This window comes from Anthonomus grandis, chromosome 17, assembly GCF_022605725.1.
Source record: "Anthonomus grandis grandis chromosome 17, icAntGran1.3, whole genome shotgun sequence".
Taxonomy (NCBI): domain Eukaryota; kingdom Metazoa; phylum Arthropoda; class Insecta; order Coleoptera; family Curculionidae; genus Anthonomus; species Anthonomus grandis.
Genome location: NC_065562.1, coordinates 8,042,050 through 8,057,016, shown reverse-complemented (window position 1 = coordinate 8,057,016; position 14,967 = coordinate 8,042,050). Strand labels below are relative to the sequence as shown.

At 33.1% G+C, this 14,967-nt stretch overlaps 1 protein-coding gene across 1 annotated transcript in view; it reads right to left on the bottom strand.

Annotated features, from left to right (window-relative positions):
- LOC126746611 (rho GTPase-activating protein 100F) overlaps window positions 1-14,967 on the bottom strand; it is a 358,577-nt gene that overhangs the window by 136,614 nt on the left and 206,996 nt on the right. Inside the window, 1 exon segment of the mRNA XM_050454928.1 lies at window positions 2,220-2,303. Coding sequence (XP_050310885.1) covers window positions 2,220-2,303 — 84 coding nt within the window.

The following is a 14,967-nucleotide window of genomic DNA, read 5'->3' as shown; positions in this document are numbered from 1 at the left end:
ATATAGGTCTCCTAATGAACCCGTCATACCCCACCGGGGGTTACCAGAGCCCAGAGCTCTCTCTGGGGTTACCAGAGCTCTCTGGTCTGAAGGACTTAAAGTCACTCGGTACACTGAAAGTGTTACCCAAGTATTTGAAGCTGGCGCGCGGCGCGTGAGTTCTGGGCACTCCCCGACTACATGGTCAACGGTTTCATCCTCCTCACAGCACCATCAGCATTCCGGGTTGTCCGCAATACCGATAGTATGGAGATGGCTTCTTAAGTGACAGTGACCGGTTAAAAGACCTGTCACTAGCCGAATTTCGCGTCTTTTTAGGCGTAGTAGATTTTTGGTGAGACAGGCAGAGGGCCCACCTATGTGCGCTTTGGCCTGTCTCATACCAAGAGACTCAGTCCATCTTCGGTGAGTCCACTTGTCCAGCAGACCCTTCATTGACGCGACCGCAACGCATTTGGCGATACCAACTATGGGTTCCGGCCCCATCGGCACATTCGCGGATGCCAGTCTGGCAAGAGAGTCGGCTTCCTCATTACCTGCATGGCCTGCGTGGCCAGGTATCCAGACGAGCTGGACCCTGCAGCTGCAGCCTGCATTTTAATACAGCGAATACTTCGGCCTGGAAGACAGTGGCGTGCTCCTTCAGCGAGTATACCCCACTGGTATGTGGGATCCCATCACAAAGCCCTGATTCAGCTTTGTTATTCATTCTGGAGCCATCTGTGTACCAGATGTTCCCCTTATTTAGCAATGCAGGTCTGTTGGAATGCTGCCACTCCTCTCTGCCTGCAATGTGCGTTACGAATCGCTTGCAGTCCACAGTCACTGGAGCCATGCAGTCACTGCCCATCAGAAGGAGAGGACATTCCTGTATGGCCCGTGACCAAATTTTTGCGTGACCGGTCTCGCCAGCACGTAGTTCGCCGAAGACGTATAGTCTGTGGAGGGTTTTTTGTTTGATAATGAGCATAGCCCACTACATGGTAGGGATTATTGTCGATTTGTGGGTCTCTTTATTGAAGGGAGTTTAAGGTTTGACAACCATGTTCTTGGAGGAAGTTCTCCCAGAACTCCTTGAAAATGATCTACTAAAGGTTAGATAGCAAATGTGGTTTCAGCGTGATGGAGCGCCGGCTCACTTTGCTGTACAAGTACGCGAGTATTTGGCTCAGCGTTTTGGGCACCGTTGGATTGCCAGAGGTGGAGCAGTTTCTTGGCCTCCTAGGTCACCCGATTTAACGTCGCTCGATTTTGTGTTGTAAGGACATGTAAAGTCTTTAGTCTACGAAACTCCAGTAGAATCAGAGTTAGACTTAATTGGACGAATAACAGCAGCATTTAAAATCATTCAAAACGAGGATCAAATTTTTAGTGTAGTCCGCTGAAATCATGTGCGGCGTTTAAATCGGTGTATTGAGGTTGGAGGAAGACATTTTAAACAATTGTTGTGATGGTATCATATACAAAAGGTAAAAATAAATGCATCAGATCCTGTTTAGGTAATTAATATTTTTTCTAAATTTAAACGCGTCTTAGGGCCGTAGTGGCGTAGTGACACATTTCCGGACATGGATTCCTATACTCAAATGGATTCTACTGTTGCACTGAACAACCCCTAGAAGTTTGATCCCATAGTTCTGGAACACCCTGTATATGTCCAAGAGTAGAAGAAAGAGACCAATGTAATCTATACAATATAGTTAAGCTAAAATCATATCCAATTAAGTTATGCACGTATTAATTTTTTATAGGCCAAGAAGTAGACACAATTTTTAATAATCAGTTCTATTTATTGAACATATTTAATGAATTATATTGATTAACGCATTGTTTTTATTTATTCCCTCTAAATTTTATAAAATCATGTTCAGAATAATATGCAAACTAAAAATATTTTATAAATATTCATTTTTCATAATTTAGTAGCCATTGTATTAATTGTTTTTATTTTGTCCATACATATGTAGTGGTTTAAAATTTCAGTGATCTGTGTTTTATTAAATGACTTGTAAGCATCATTTAATTTTTATCGAAATACAAATATGCTTTTAAAAATTTTAAATGCTTGTATGTTTAATTTTTGACTTAGGATATGATGTAGTGATACAATCCAGACGTCAATTACCGATCATCCTTTTTCCTTATTAGAGACTCATTTTTTTGTGGGACGTTTATTTTTACCAACTCATTACCCTTAACTTTAAAATGATGATACTTACTTCGAGGGCAGCAGCAGTGGAGGCATCGTGGTCATTCTCGACCGCTTCTATCTGTTTGAATATCTCTGAGCTGATCCCTGATACCTAAAACAAAAGTGATATTACAATATTTTTCAAAAGGATCAAAATGAAAATAATCTAAACATAAAATGAAGAACTTAATCTGATTTGCTAAATTTTAAAAATCAAAACCATTGATATGTCATAACATATCTTTGTTACCATGTAATAAAATTAAGTGTGACTTATTTGAACTGTATAATAAAAAATATTTACTCTAATATCAAAGTACATATAGTATATGGTGGACCTCAGTTCACATCAGAAGTTTTTAAAATTTATTCCAAAGAGTGGGTATTTTCTCATAGAGTAAGTAGCTCTCCTACATATGCAAAATCAAATGGTATGGCTGAGAAAAATTTACAAACAGCCAAAAACATGTTCCAAAAAGTTTTAGAAAAACATAAAGATAATATATATTTGGCATTGCTTTATTATAGGAATATGTCGATTTTTAAAAATATATCTTCGGCAAATTTATTGATGTCTAAAAATTTAAGAACAACTATTCATATAGCTGAACAAACTTTGAAACCCTTTATAGCTGATGACGAAATTTATTCTCTCATCAAGTTGTTAAGTTTCTCCAAGAATCTGATAACTAACAATGATCGCAAAAGTCAACTGCTGATATTTCAACTTTATCACTTTTGTAATATAGTGCACTCAGATGATTTGTATATTGACTTGTTTTTGTTGAAAACCAAATTTCGCTCAATATTTGATTCATGAGTATATTTTTTCCCTTAAATGTAGTTATACTTCAACATCCCGGTAAGTTTTAGAAGAGAAGGAGAAGAAACTAGAATTAGAAGATGAAAGTAGTTGGATTCGCGTGATTTTTGCTAAATTAATCTCAATTTTTTACAAAATTGACAACGTTGAACATGTTTGTTTCATTAAAATTAGCCGCATAATATTAACTACGAATCATTACATAATAACGTCCATTACATGTCCAATTAAATTAACTGCACAACTATTAATTATACCTCCCAAATATGATTAAACTAGTCAGAAGCCCGATATCTCATCCCCGCTATTGAAAATTAATTGCAAAGCTGAGAATGAGTTTCGTTACTGGTTGTTGGTTAATAGTAGCGAGGTGTTAAGTTGAGGCCCTTTAGCACGTAGCCGTGCGCCATGAGTGTCAAAATTGTTATTCGTTTAAAGTTTGTGCTAGTTTGGGGTCGGATAACATTAACAAGCGATTAAATGGATTTTAATAGAAGACTGATCATGCTAAAGTTAGATATGTCACTGAAAGCGAAATTTAAGGCTATAAATAATTTATATTTGAGGTTTGAAGTGCATTATTAAGTTATTGTGAGTTCTTAATTACGTAAGAGCTACTTGCACAAAGCTCATGCAGTATAAATTGAATATAATTTTATTCTGAAAAAGTGACAATTAAATATTAAAAAAAAAGAGATGGTAATGATAAATGGACTTAGATCATCATCATCAAACAGTGTAATTCTTGTTATATTATAAAAGTATGTATAATAAACATTTAATACTATCAACTAAATATTTATTTTTATTTTAATAAGATCTAAATCAAAAATATTGCTATAAATGATTTAAAATGAAACATTTGTAGTTTATTTTCATAACAAATAATCATGTACTAAAGACATACGTTCTAAAATGTCGCAAAAACATCCCATAATATAGAAACATTTCTGGTACATCTGTAAGGAAATAGGGTCATTGCTGTCATGTTTCTATTATCGCAGGCGAATGTTTCTGACATATTCTTAACATGTTTCTGTGTTATTACGGAGGATCAACCTTGGAATCTTGCTTTTTTACTTTCGTCACAGCAAATGAACTAATAAATCAAATCAACTCTCTAAAAAATAACATATGGAGAAAGTGGTCAATATCAAATTAACTCAGAAATATCAAAACAAAATTACAAACATGTAAATTGTTTCTTTAGCACTCGAGTGTATCCTTATTTTTTCAAATAAGCAGTAATAGTCTCGGTATATAGAAGTAATTAATTTTTTTGGGCAATTTGTCTAACTATAGGCAAATTGTACAAAAAGTACGATTGTTAAATTAGTTCAGAAGTACCTATTAATTTAGCTACAATCATCTCTTGATTCAAGGTATTACTTTTTAAAAATCAATATGCTTTCAAAAGGACTTCAAGTGCTAAGGATGCTTTGAGTGGGGTTACAGAGTTTATTCTTGGGGGACTAGGTGGAGGAAGGAGGGTTTTAGGAACTTTTCTGGACCTAAAAAAGGCCTTTGATACTCTGAAGTGCACACATACTACTTCAGAGGCTCTATAAAGTAGGTATTAGGGGCGTTGTATATAAACTAATGGAATGTTACTTGAAGGATAGAACTCGTTAGAATAGAATAAGTTAAAATTGGAAATAGTGTAGGTGGGCCTCTCGCGGTGCTGTGTGGTCTTCCACAGAGGACAGTACCGGGTCCACTTTTATTTAATATCTTTATAAATAACATTCTCTCAGTTCTTAATAGAGAAGGTTCAGTATTCTGTTTTGCAGACGAGACTGTAATAATTGGTAAGGTGAGACCTGGGATGCCACAGAAAAACTAGAAGCTGCAATTTGAAAGATTAAGTGTTGGTTAAAAAATTTATCTTATTTGGCTTAACTGCAAAACCGCTGCCTGCCACTCGAATTCTCAGGTTTCACGGCTATGAAGCAGTGTGCTTCTATTGGTATATCTGTATGAAATTTAAAGAATAATTAAAATAGAAAAGGGTTGTTAAATATATGAATTGTAATTTGTCATATTGTAAACTAATAAATTTATTTGAATTGAAATATGAAAAAGTAATAAGCATATACTAAGTCTAGGAATTAAGAACCAAGTCGAGACAAAGATTGTACCTGAGACACCTCAACGAACTATATTGTAATAAAGACCTCACTCATCATGACATATCATAATAATGCCGGTTTAATAAGTATAAGATTTTAGGCATTTATGTTGAACTCTCCACGATGCCAATATGATTTTGGAGGTAAAACCAAAGTGCAGTAAACTAATTTAGTATACCAACTTCAAGAGAGAAGAATTTGCAATTTTTGATTAAAAAACCCAAGTAATTTCAATCAATCAATCAATCAATGCTTTATTGTCAAGAAATTGTTACAATTTGTAGACAAAGCTGTAAAACAAAAAAGACACAAAAATACAAACAAAACACAATTAAAGAAAAGAAAAATAAAACAATATTTAAAAAAAAAAACAAATAAATAAATAGAATAGAATAGAATATCTACAATATATACAGATTAATACAATTTAAAAATTGTAAGTAGTCAAAAATATTATTATAAAATATACAATTTAATACATACAATGTCAAAAAAAATCATTAAGAAATCTCTCTATGTTAAAAAAAAATGTATAAAATGTTTAAAAAAGTAAAAAATTATAAAAAATCCTAAAATAGATACACAAAGCAGTATACCTAAACATGTACAGATAGTAAAAATACATAATCAGCTAGTGCGAAATTTCAAATCAATGATTACAAAAAAAAAATCGTTAACTGTGTAAAAAGCTCTCTCCAGTAAGAATGCTTTTAATGCTTTACGAAATGTAAAAAAAGCTGTGATGGATTTAATTTCCAGTGGCAGATGATGTGCATTTTTTTGCATTATATAACACTTGATACGGTTCTATGAAGTGTAGAAATATCCAGATTACTCCAGGTAAAACTAGTATCATCAGCAAATAGACAGACTTTACCGTTAATATTTAGATTAGCAATGTCATTGATGAAGATAAGAAACAAAATAGGGCCAAGTACGGAACCTTGAGGCACTCCACTTTGTATTGGCTTGCAAGAAGACATAGTCGAATCAATTCTCACAGCTTGACTTCTGTTATTGAGATACGACTTAAACCATTCACAAGGCGCTCCTCTGAACCCGTAATAAAATAATTTAAAAGCCCTAATAACAAAGAAAGCTTTACATTGAGATAGGCACCCAATTATCAAATAGTTCATAATTTAATGGCTGATCTCATTATTTTTTAGAGCAGGTTGATCTTATTCTATAAAGTTTTTACGCAGATTTTAAAAAGCAACATTTCTTAATATTTGAATGCACCAAATATAGAGATTCAGTATCCAAATCACTCTGCAACAATTCTGAACCTTTTAAACGCTATACGATTTTTCAGATGATTCCAAAATGCACTCCAATATCATTATAACAAAGAGATTGAATGACGTTATGATCTTCTTCCTGAGGGATTCCTGAGCTTATATTGATTATGATTGTCTGAATTTGATCAGTCAAAGAATCTTTACACATTTAAACTGAAGGTGAAAACAAAGAATGACTAATTTATCGAATAGAATCTGGTAATCAATCGAATGCTTTGGAACGATCGGTCTTTGTAATTTATATCAGACAGATACATGAAATTATTTAGTTTTTGTTTTGAAATCACTTCCTTACAAAGCTAAGATAGTTGTGTTGCTGCAAGACTATTAAAAATAGAAAAGCCTTGCAAAATAATATCGATATCTATATCGATACATATATTTCTATCAATATCATATTATCATTCGAACTATTTATAAATTATAATGATATACAATGTAATGTATAAGATATACTATGTACAAAAAACTAAATACTAAAAATGTTAAAATTATATGAATTGCCATGTTAAAAGTTTTTAGCAACGTGGATGCCATTATCATTGCTCGAATAAGCATTATTGAAAGAATTCTTTTTACTCCATTACCAAAGATTTTATTATTACAGATATAAGTAGTACAAAAAGATTATTTGCAAATACTGGCAAATATACAGGGTTTTTTAATATTGCGACAAAATTCAGAAGCGTGTTCCTTGGACGAAATCAAGCATTAAAGTATTCTAAACGTCTTTGATTTTTACTTTATAAAGTGGTAAAGTTGAAAGAAAAAAACTTAGATAGTAGTATAAATAAACGTAGATATTTTTCTAAAAATTGGGACGTAGTTTCTAAGTATATATAGCGTTTTTCCTATATACAATTTAAATTTGATATTCGATGAAAGCATTCATGTGGGCTTTAAACTGAATATTTTTTTAAAAGAAAAGGGTACGCCAATAGTTTTTCTTTCAATATTAAATATTTTTGAAATCTCTATTTTTTTAAAGCATATTTCTGGTTTCTTGGTAATTTTTCGCCTGATGCACGGTTTTCGCATAAAAAAATAAAAACCATTATTGTGAATAGCCATAATGCCTAAATCTGATTATTCTAATCAAGTATTACCTTTATAACTTTATTTTCGGCATTTTTTAAAAGTTTTTTCCGGTAAAATATTCGAATACATGCCTCAAATACATGTACATATACATGAATGAATGTATTAAATTTATCGAAATAAGTAAGTTTTTTCTTTAAATTTGACCACCCTATAGTGTAAAATTTAAGACGTTTAGGATATATGTTCATAGGAACTTTTTTACTTGATTTCGTACAAGGAGCACGCCCTTGAATTTTGTAGAAATATTTAAAAATAATCCTGTATAATATGGATCGGTCTTCGACCAAAAGATATCTGGATTTAGAGCCGAAAGATTGCTTTTAAGAGTATTCCCAAATTTCATCTTACGTAGTTGATAAATTTTCTGGTGGTATATTTTTTGTTTATTTAATACGGCCACAGTTAGTGTCTCATCTCAAAAGCTATTGATTTGTTTCCAAAATTGGTCAATGGGATTTGCCGTAGGTAAACTTTTCCTTTCGGCTTAAAATGGGTCAATAAGTTAGACGGCCTTGTTTTGAGGCTATATCAATTTTTGAATATTTTAGTTATTAAAGTCTTTTAAGTAATCCTCGACATACGAATGTGTAAAGTGGGATTGCTGATAACTTATTTTTCACATTATCTCAGGTCTATCTTCGAAGATCTTTCATTTAAAAATTTCGTTTAACCTGTTCTCATATACGGAGCTATCGTTTAGTAGTCTTAAAATTTAAGCACCTCCATCTAGTTCAAGCTGATCGTAGGCAGCAAAGGAATGTTCTCTCCTTCTGATGAGAAATGATTGATAAAATTATCGTCGGCCGTTCCATTCCTTACATATGCAAAGCCTTTTCTCTCAAACTTAAAAACTTCTTCGAGGTAGAAAAACGTGTTGCCACCTTAGAGCACAGATTCATGAAATTAGGCACGAGACTAATAAGATGGTTGATTTTATGGATAGTATAAAATCATTGTGTGATGACATTAAGAGTATTAAGACATCATTTAGTAGTTCTTTTAACGAATTAGAAACTAAAATTTCAGAGGTCAAAAATCCCTTAGAATACTCATAACCAATCTAGTCCAGGAACCGATCACTCAAACATGGATACCTTCCTAACTGAGGTCAATGAAAGGGCTGACAGAGCTAACAATGTTATTGTGTATAATATACCTGAACCAAGCTTAAATTTGATTCAGGAAAGGATTCAGGATGATCTTCATAGGTTATCAGATTTATTAGCCATATTAAACAAGGATTTAGCAACAGTAAAGATATTCAGGGTCATTCGACTAGGGCAAAAAATTTAAAGTAAACCCAGACCTCTTAAGGCTGTGTTTTCTGATAGTACAGTTGCTAGGGAAGTGTTAATAACTGGCAATAAAATGGCTAATAGACATGCTTATAAGATCAAGAACGACTTAAGTATAATTCAAAGTGAGTGCATAAAGAGGGTAGTGGCGGAGCTCAATAAAAGGAAAGCTGAAGGTGAGCAAAACATAGTTTTAAAATATAGGAATAATATGCCATATATTACACATCAGGGGGGTCCCCAATAACAGCTCTAGGGGTAAGCAAAAAACGTGAAGTAACCCCATTGGCAAGTGTTTTGTTATAATGTCGGCGGTCTAAGAACTAATGACCTTCTTAAGGTTATTTCATGTTCACACTATAATATTTTGGTCTTTGTTGAGAGTTTGCTGTCAGATGATTACAGTGATCCAGAATTGTCAGTGAATTCTTTTAATTTATTCCGGTGTGATCGATCACACTTGACTAGTGGTATGAGTCGTGGAGGTGGTGTGTTAATATACATTAGGGAGAATAAAGATTCTAAGGTGTTAAAATTACCATATAATTCAGTAGATCAACTATTTTTATTGTGTAAATGTGGTAATTCTGTCTTCATAGTTGGAGGGATGTATATACCTCTAAATTTCTGAATTTAGAGGTATATCGGGATTTATGAAAAACAATGCCACACAATTGACATTCTCAAACAAGAATTTTCTAATATTAATTTCTATATTTTTGGGGATTTTAACATACCCGATGCAAGTTGGGAGAATGATGACTCTGGGGTGGTAGTTGCTTGTCTGCTGAATTCAGCAGGATTAATTTTGGGTCAAAGTTATGCCTATTTAAACTTCTATCAGAGTATTTTTATTCCTAATGATAGACTTGTTTACCTAGATCTTATTTTTACCAACATAAGCGGTCTCTCAGTAACACTGGCTGACGATAGTCTTTTTCCAGAGTCACAACATCGTAAGCCATATAACTTTGTTATAGATATTGGCAGGACGCATGTCCATATGATCGAATATGCAGAGTTTTACTATGATTTTAAAGGGGGTGATTTAATTGGTATTAATAACTACTTGTGTAGGATCAACTGGGATTTGGTATTAAACTCATCCGATATAAATGTCGCAGTATCAGAGTTCTATCACATTTTATGTATGGCCACGGCTCTTTTTGTTCCTCTATAAAAATAAATAACCTCCAAGTTTCCTGTATGGTTCTCGGCTGAATTAAGATCTCTGGTGAGGCAAAAGAAAATAGCTCACAGGTATACCTCCTAAGGGGCCAGTAATGGTGTGGCTGACTATAACATTTTTTCAAATCTTAGAGCAAGATGTAAAACCTTATCGAATATTTGTTACAATAGCTATATCTTAAACTTAGATCAGCTGCTCTATACTGACCCTAATATAGTAAAAGAGCATTAAACAGATTACCAAATTCAATATATTATAGGAAGAGTGAATTGATAGGTTGCGATCAAATAGCTGAAGGTTTTCCTCAACTCTTTTCGACCGTTTATAGTCAAAGTAATAATGGTTTGGCCAACAATGAGAATGAGCAGTCGAGTGGGAGTATGTCTATATCTATCCCTAACCCTGTTTGATCTATTGGATTAATTTTCGACAAAATTTCCAAACTACCACCAATTATTTTCTGATAAAAACGGTATGCAGTGTTTCTTATCCTCTTTTTATCATTTTTAAAAAATCCTTGGATACTGGAGTTTTTTTTCCATCATTGTGGTAACATAGTTACACTGTACCTATTTTTAAGCATGGAGACCGTGAAAATATTGAGAATAACAGAAGTGTTTGCCTAAAATCTGCCATTTCAAAACTCCTGGATAGTCTTAGTTATGACCAATTGTATTTTTATAGTAAGGAGCAATTGATCAGTGAGAGGCATGGCTTTAGGACAGGGTATGTCTACTCTGACAAACTTGTTGGTTTTCCAGCGGAACTTGTTTAGTATCTTGGAGGGGAGGGAATAGGTTGAAACCGTATACATCGACTTCTCCAAGGCATTTGACAGGGTCGATCATACTATACTGCGCAGAAAGCTGAAACATTTTGGTTTTTCGAATATTATGGTTGCTTGGTTTAGGAACTTTTTGTCAGGCAGGACTCAACAGACGAAAATCGGAAATGCCAGATCAAGTGGTGTGAGTATAACCTCTGGAGGTCCCCAAGGGGGATATTGTTCTCGTTTGCTATTTACTATTTTCATAAATAATATAAATACGTGCTTTAGGAACAGTTTCTTTATAGTTTTTGCCGACGATGTCAAGTTTTATAGGGAAGTAGTTTCTTCTTCTGATTAAGTTTTATTACAGAGTGACTTAGATATGCTCAATCAATGGTGTATTGCCAATGGACTGTTTCTGATTGTGAGTAAATGTAAGTTTATTAGTTTTTACAAGAAAAATAAGAGGTTTGACTCATTTTACAATATAGATGGTGTTTCTCTTGAGTCATGTAATATTATTAAGTATCTTAGTGTTTGGTTTGATGAGCACCTATACTTTAACACCCATATAACTAATCTGGTTCTTAACTCCTTAAAAGTTTTAGGTTTTGTTTTGCGTAATTGCAGGGAATTTTCTGTTGTGTCACAGTTGGAATATGCATCAATGATATGGTCCCCTTTTTACACAAATTGTTGTACTGACCTAGAAAGGGTCCAAAATAAATTTATTCGATTTTATTTATATAAGCTTGGTACGAGGATTCCCAACGATCATGGTTGCTGGAGGTTGTTGGACTTATCAATGCAATTTGGTCGTCTTGTATAAATTGGTGAGTGGTCAGTTAAACTGTCCTGAACTCCTTGGTGCAATATCTTTCAATATACCATCTAGGAATTTTAGGCATAATAGATTATTCTCACTACCATTTCATAGCACTAATTATGCATCCCACTCCCCTATTGAATGGACACTTAAATGTATTAATTCTAATGAAGTTGAAATATTGGGCATTACTTTACCTAGTTTTAAGAGGCAAATTACAAGTTTAATCTAATTTCAGTGTTCAAAGATCTATTAGTGTCATAGGGTAATATTATTATTATTATTATTTATATTATTATTAATATTTTTTTGTTATTTTCAGAACCTGGTTGTTTGATGTGTATTAGTGAATCGCTATTGATTAATGTTGGATCTTAATTAATAGTAAATAATTTGATATATTTTTATTTATTGTTAATTTTATTCAAATATTGGGATATTATGTATTGTTATTTGTTATTGTTTTAATAGTTTATATTACTTGTTAAAATGTAGCAACATATCATATTGACTGTTTTATTTTTGTTATGGAGTGTTAAATTGGGTGTTAGGCTAAAATATTATTATGTATTCGAATTTCTTTGTTTTGTAATAGGGTTTGTAGTGATAATAAGGAGTAAAGAACAAAGATTATATGGCACCTGAGATACTCGACTAAAAAGAGTCTCCGATTACCAGCAGACCCTACTGTCTGTCTGAGAGAACACGCTATCTTCCAATGTGAAGTATTTGCTGTTCAAAAATATTGTCAGGAAATTTTAAATTGCAGACACCGCAACATAGTCCTCTCAAACTGCTTAAACAGTACGGCTTCTAAATATATACGAAATACGGCTAGTGATAGGTCTTTTAACGCCATCTGTCGCCAAGGATTGCGAACAGCACGAACTGTGATTAGTATTGAGAGAAGGAAAAAACCGCAGACCATAACGAGATCAGACTTCTCAAACTCGGTTGAACTCTTTTAGCCCCGTGGCGACTTTTAAAGGCAGCACGTCGGGTGGTGTTTATTTGTCTAGTCAATATGACTTTGTTGGGTGTCAATTGTGAGTGTTATTCAATTTTTATCTATTTTCACGTTTTTTAATAATTAGTTTTATGCTAATTGTTTGTGTTATATGGTTTTTGGAGTTTTATGTTGCAAATTTGGGTTTAGTGGACAACTAAAACTAAAAAGGAAGTAGGTACCTAAGGTAATTGTTTAGAAAACGGTTTTCTGCTATTTTTATATTTACAGTGATATTTTTGGTACAGATGCTGTCTCTTCTTCCTAGAGAATCTAAATCATAAATTAAAAACATTAAGTTAAGTTGAAAATACGCGGCCCCATGATTTTGTTTTTTACCTATAAAATGCAAGATGCAAGATTTATACATTTATAGTTTATAGGTTATGTTATTGTTTGCAAAATAAAAACTGATTTTGTGATTTTTAATTTTTTTTTGTTAACATGTCGTTTATGTACCTTTTGTAGATAGATAACAGATATTTATCCTATAATTTATAACTATTTAACATTCAGACAACGCTATACCTACCTACATACCTGTAAATAAAAAAAATAGCATAATATGTCTTTTTTATACATACTTTACAGCTTGCTTTAAAGTCTTTTGTATGTTTTTTTTTGTCTTATAGATGTTCCCTGTAAATATCAACAATATTGTTGAGCTGCAAAGGGAGGAACACTTAGAAGAAATTCGTCAATACAATATTGCTAGACGGAGGACGAGGGATAGATCCATCCCTTTTGATTTAAGAACTGACATATTTAAAAAGTCATTTAGATTGAATAAGGAAATGGCCCGATATATATATATAACTCAGTGGCTGAGAATATAGATACAACAGATAATATTGATGCAGTTCCTCCTATTTTAAAGTTTTTTGCTACTCTCCACTTCTACGCTACGGGGTCATATCAATATTCCCTGGGGCAAAATTTTAATTTGAGTTTATCTCAACCAGTTGCATCTCGAGCAATACACACAGTAACCAATGCCATTGAAGAAAGATTGGGTCACTTATGGGTAAAGTTTCCAACAGCAGTTGCTGACAAAATGGAAATTAAGGGAAGATTTATGGAGGCAACAGGTTTCCCTGGAATTCTGGGTGTCATAGACGTACACATGTGGCTATATTGGCACCTAATGAAAAAGAACAGAATTATTTGAACAGGAAAAATTTCCACTCAAAAAATGTTCAATTGGTAAGTAGCTACTCGTAGATGTAATTAATTGGTGGTCTCTATTATTCTCTTTAAATAAATATGCAATGGGCAAGGTGTTACAAAAATAGTTTATTAGACAATATAAGGGAAAAAACTTGTGGATTTTAGCTCGAGCCTTCTGCTGCCCGGGGCAATGTAAAAAAATTGATTTCAATAAAAAGTGCCTAGGTATTACAGAGCTAAAACCTCAATTTTTTGCCACTCACAGAAAAAAAAAAAGAATAAATGTAGTCCTATTAAAACAATAATTTTGTTGCATAAATGTTATAAATATGCCTAAATGCTAAAAAAAGGTAATACTTAGGTACCTTGGGTGTTTTGGTATTTTAGTATTTATATATTTACAACACACAATTTTTTTTAGATTTGTGACTATGATCTGCGGATTTTAAATGTGAACGCGCAATTCCCTGGAGCTACCCATGATGCATTTATTTGGAGGAATTCTTTTGTAAAACAACGTTTGGAAAGATCACAATCCAAGGTACATAGTATACATATAACCCTGATATTAATACATAGGTATATTACATAACCAATTTGTGCCAATTGAAAAAATATGTAGTATAATATAGGGTAATTTTTTATATATGCGTGCCCATATACAGGGGTAAATGTATTGTATTGTGTTTTATTTTAGTCCTATTTTTTTTATTTTGTAGCAGATCACAATACATGGCTGATTGGGGATTCTGGATACCCTCTACAGCCATGGTTAATGACCCCTTTTCATAATCCAGCCATAAACACTCCTGAAGGAAGATTTAATGATATCCATGCTCGAGCCAGAAATTGTATTGAAAGGTGCAATGGTGTTTTATCAATCAAGGCTTAGATGCCTATTGAGGGAAAGAGTTTTAAGATATTCGCCAAAGAAAGTTGGCAAAATAGTAAATGCTTGTTCCATTTTGCACAATATCTGCATTGCTGCAAATTTAGAGCTAGATGAGGACATAGTCAATGAGGAAGAAATAAATAATGAACGTTTTTAAAATGATGCCCAAGATAATATTTTCAGGCAAGGCGAAGCCACCTGGAGGCGTAGTAAATAATTATTACTTTAGAAATAATTAAAATTACATTATAAAAATAATATCAATTTAGAATCAAATG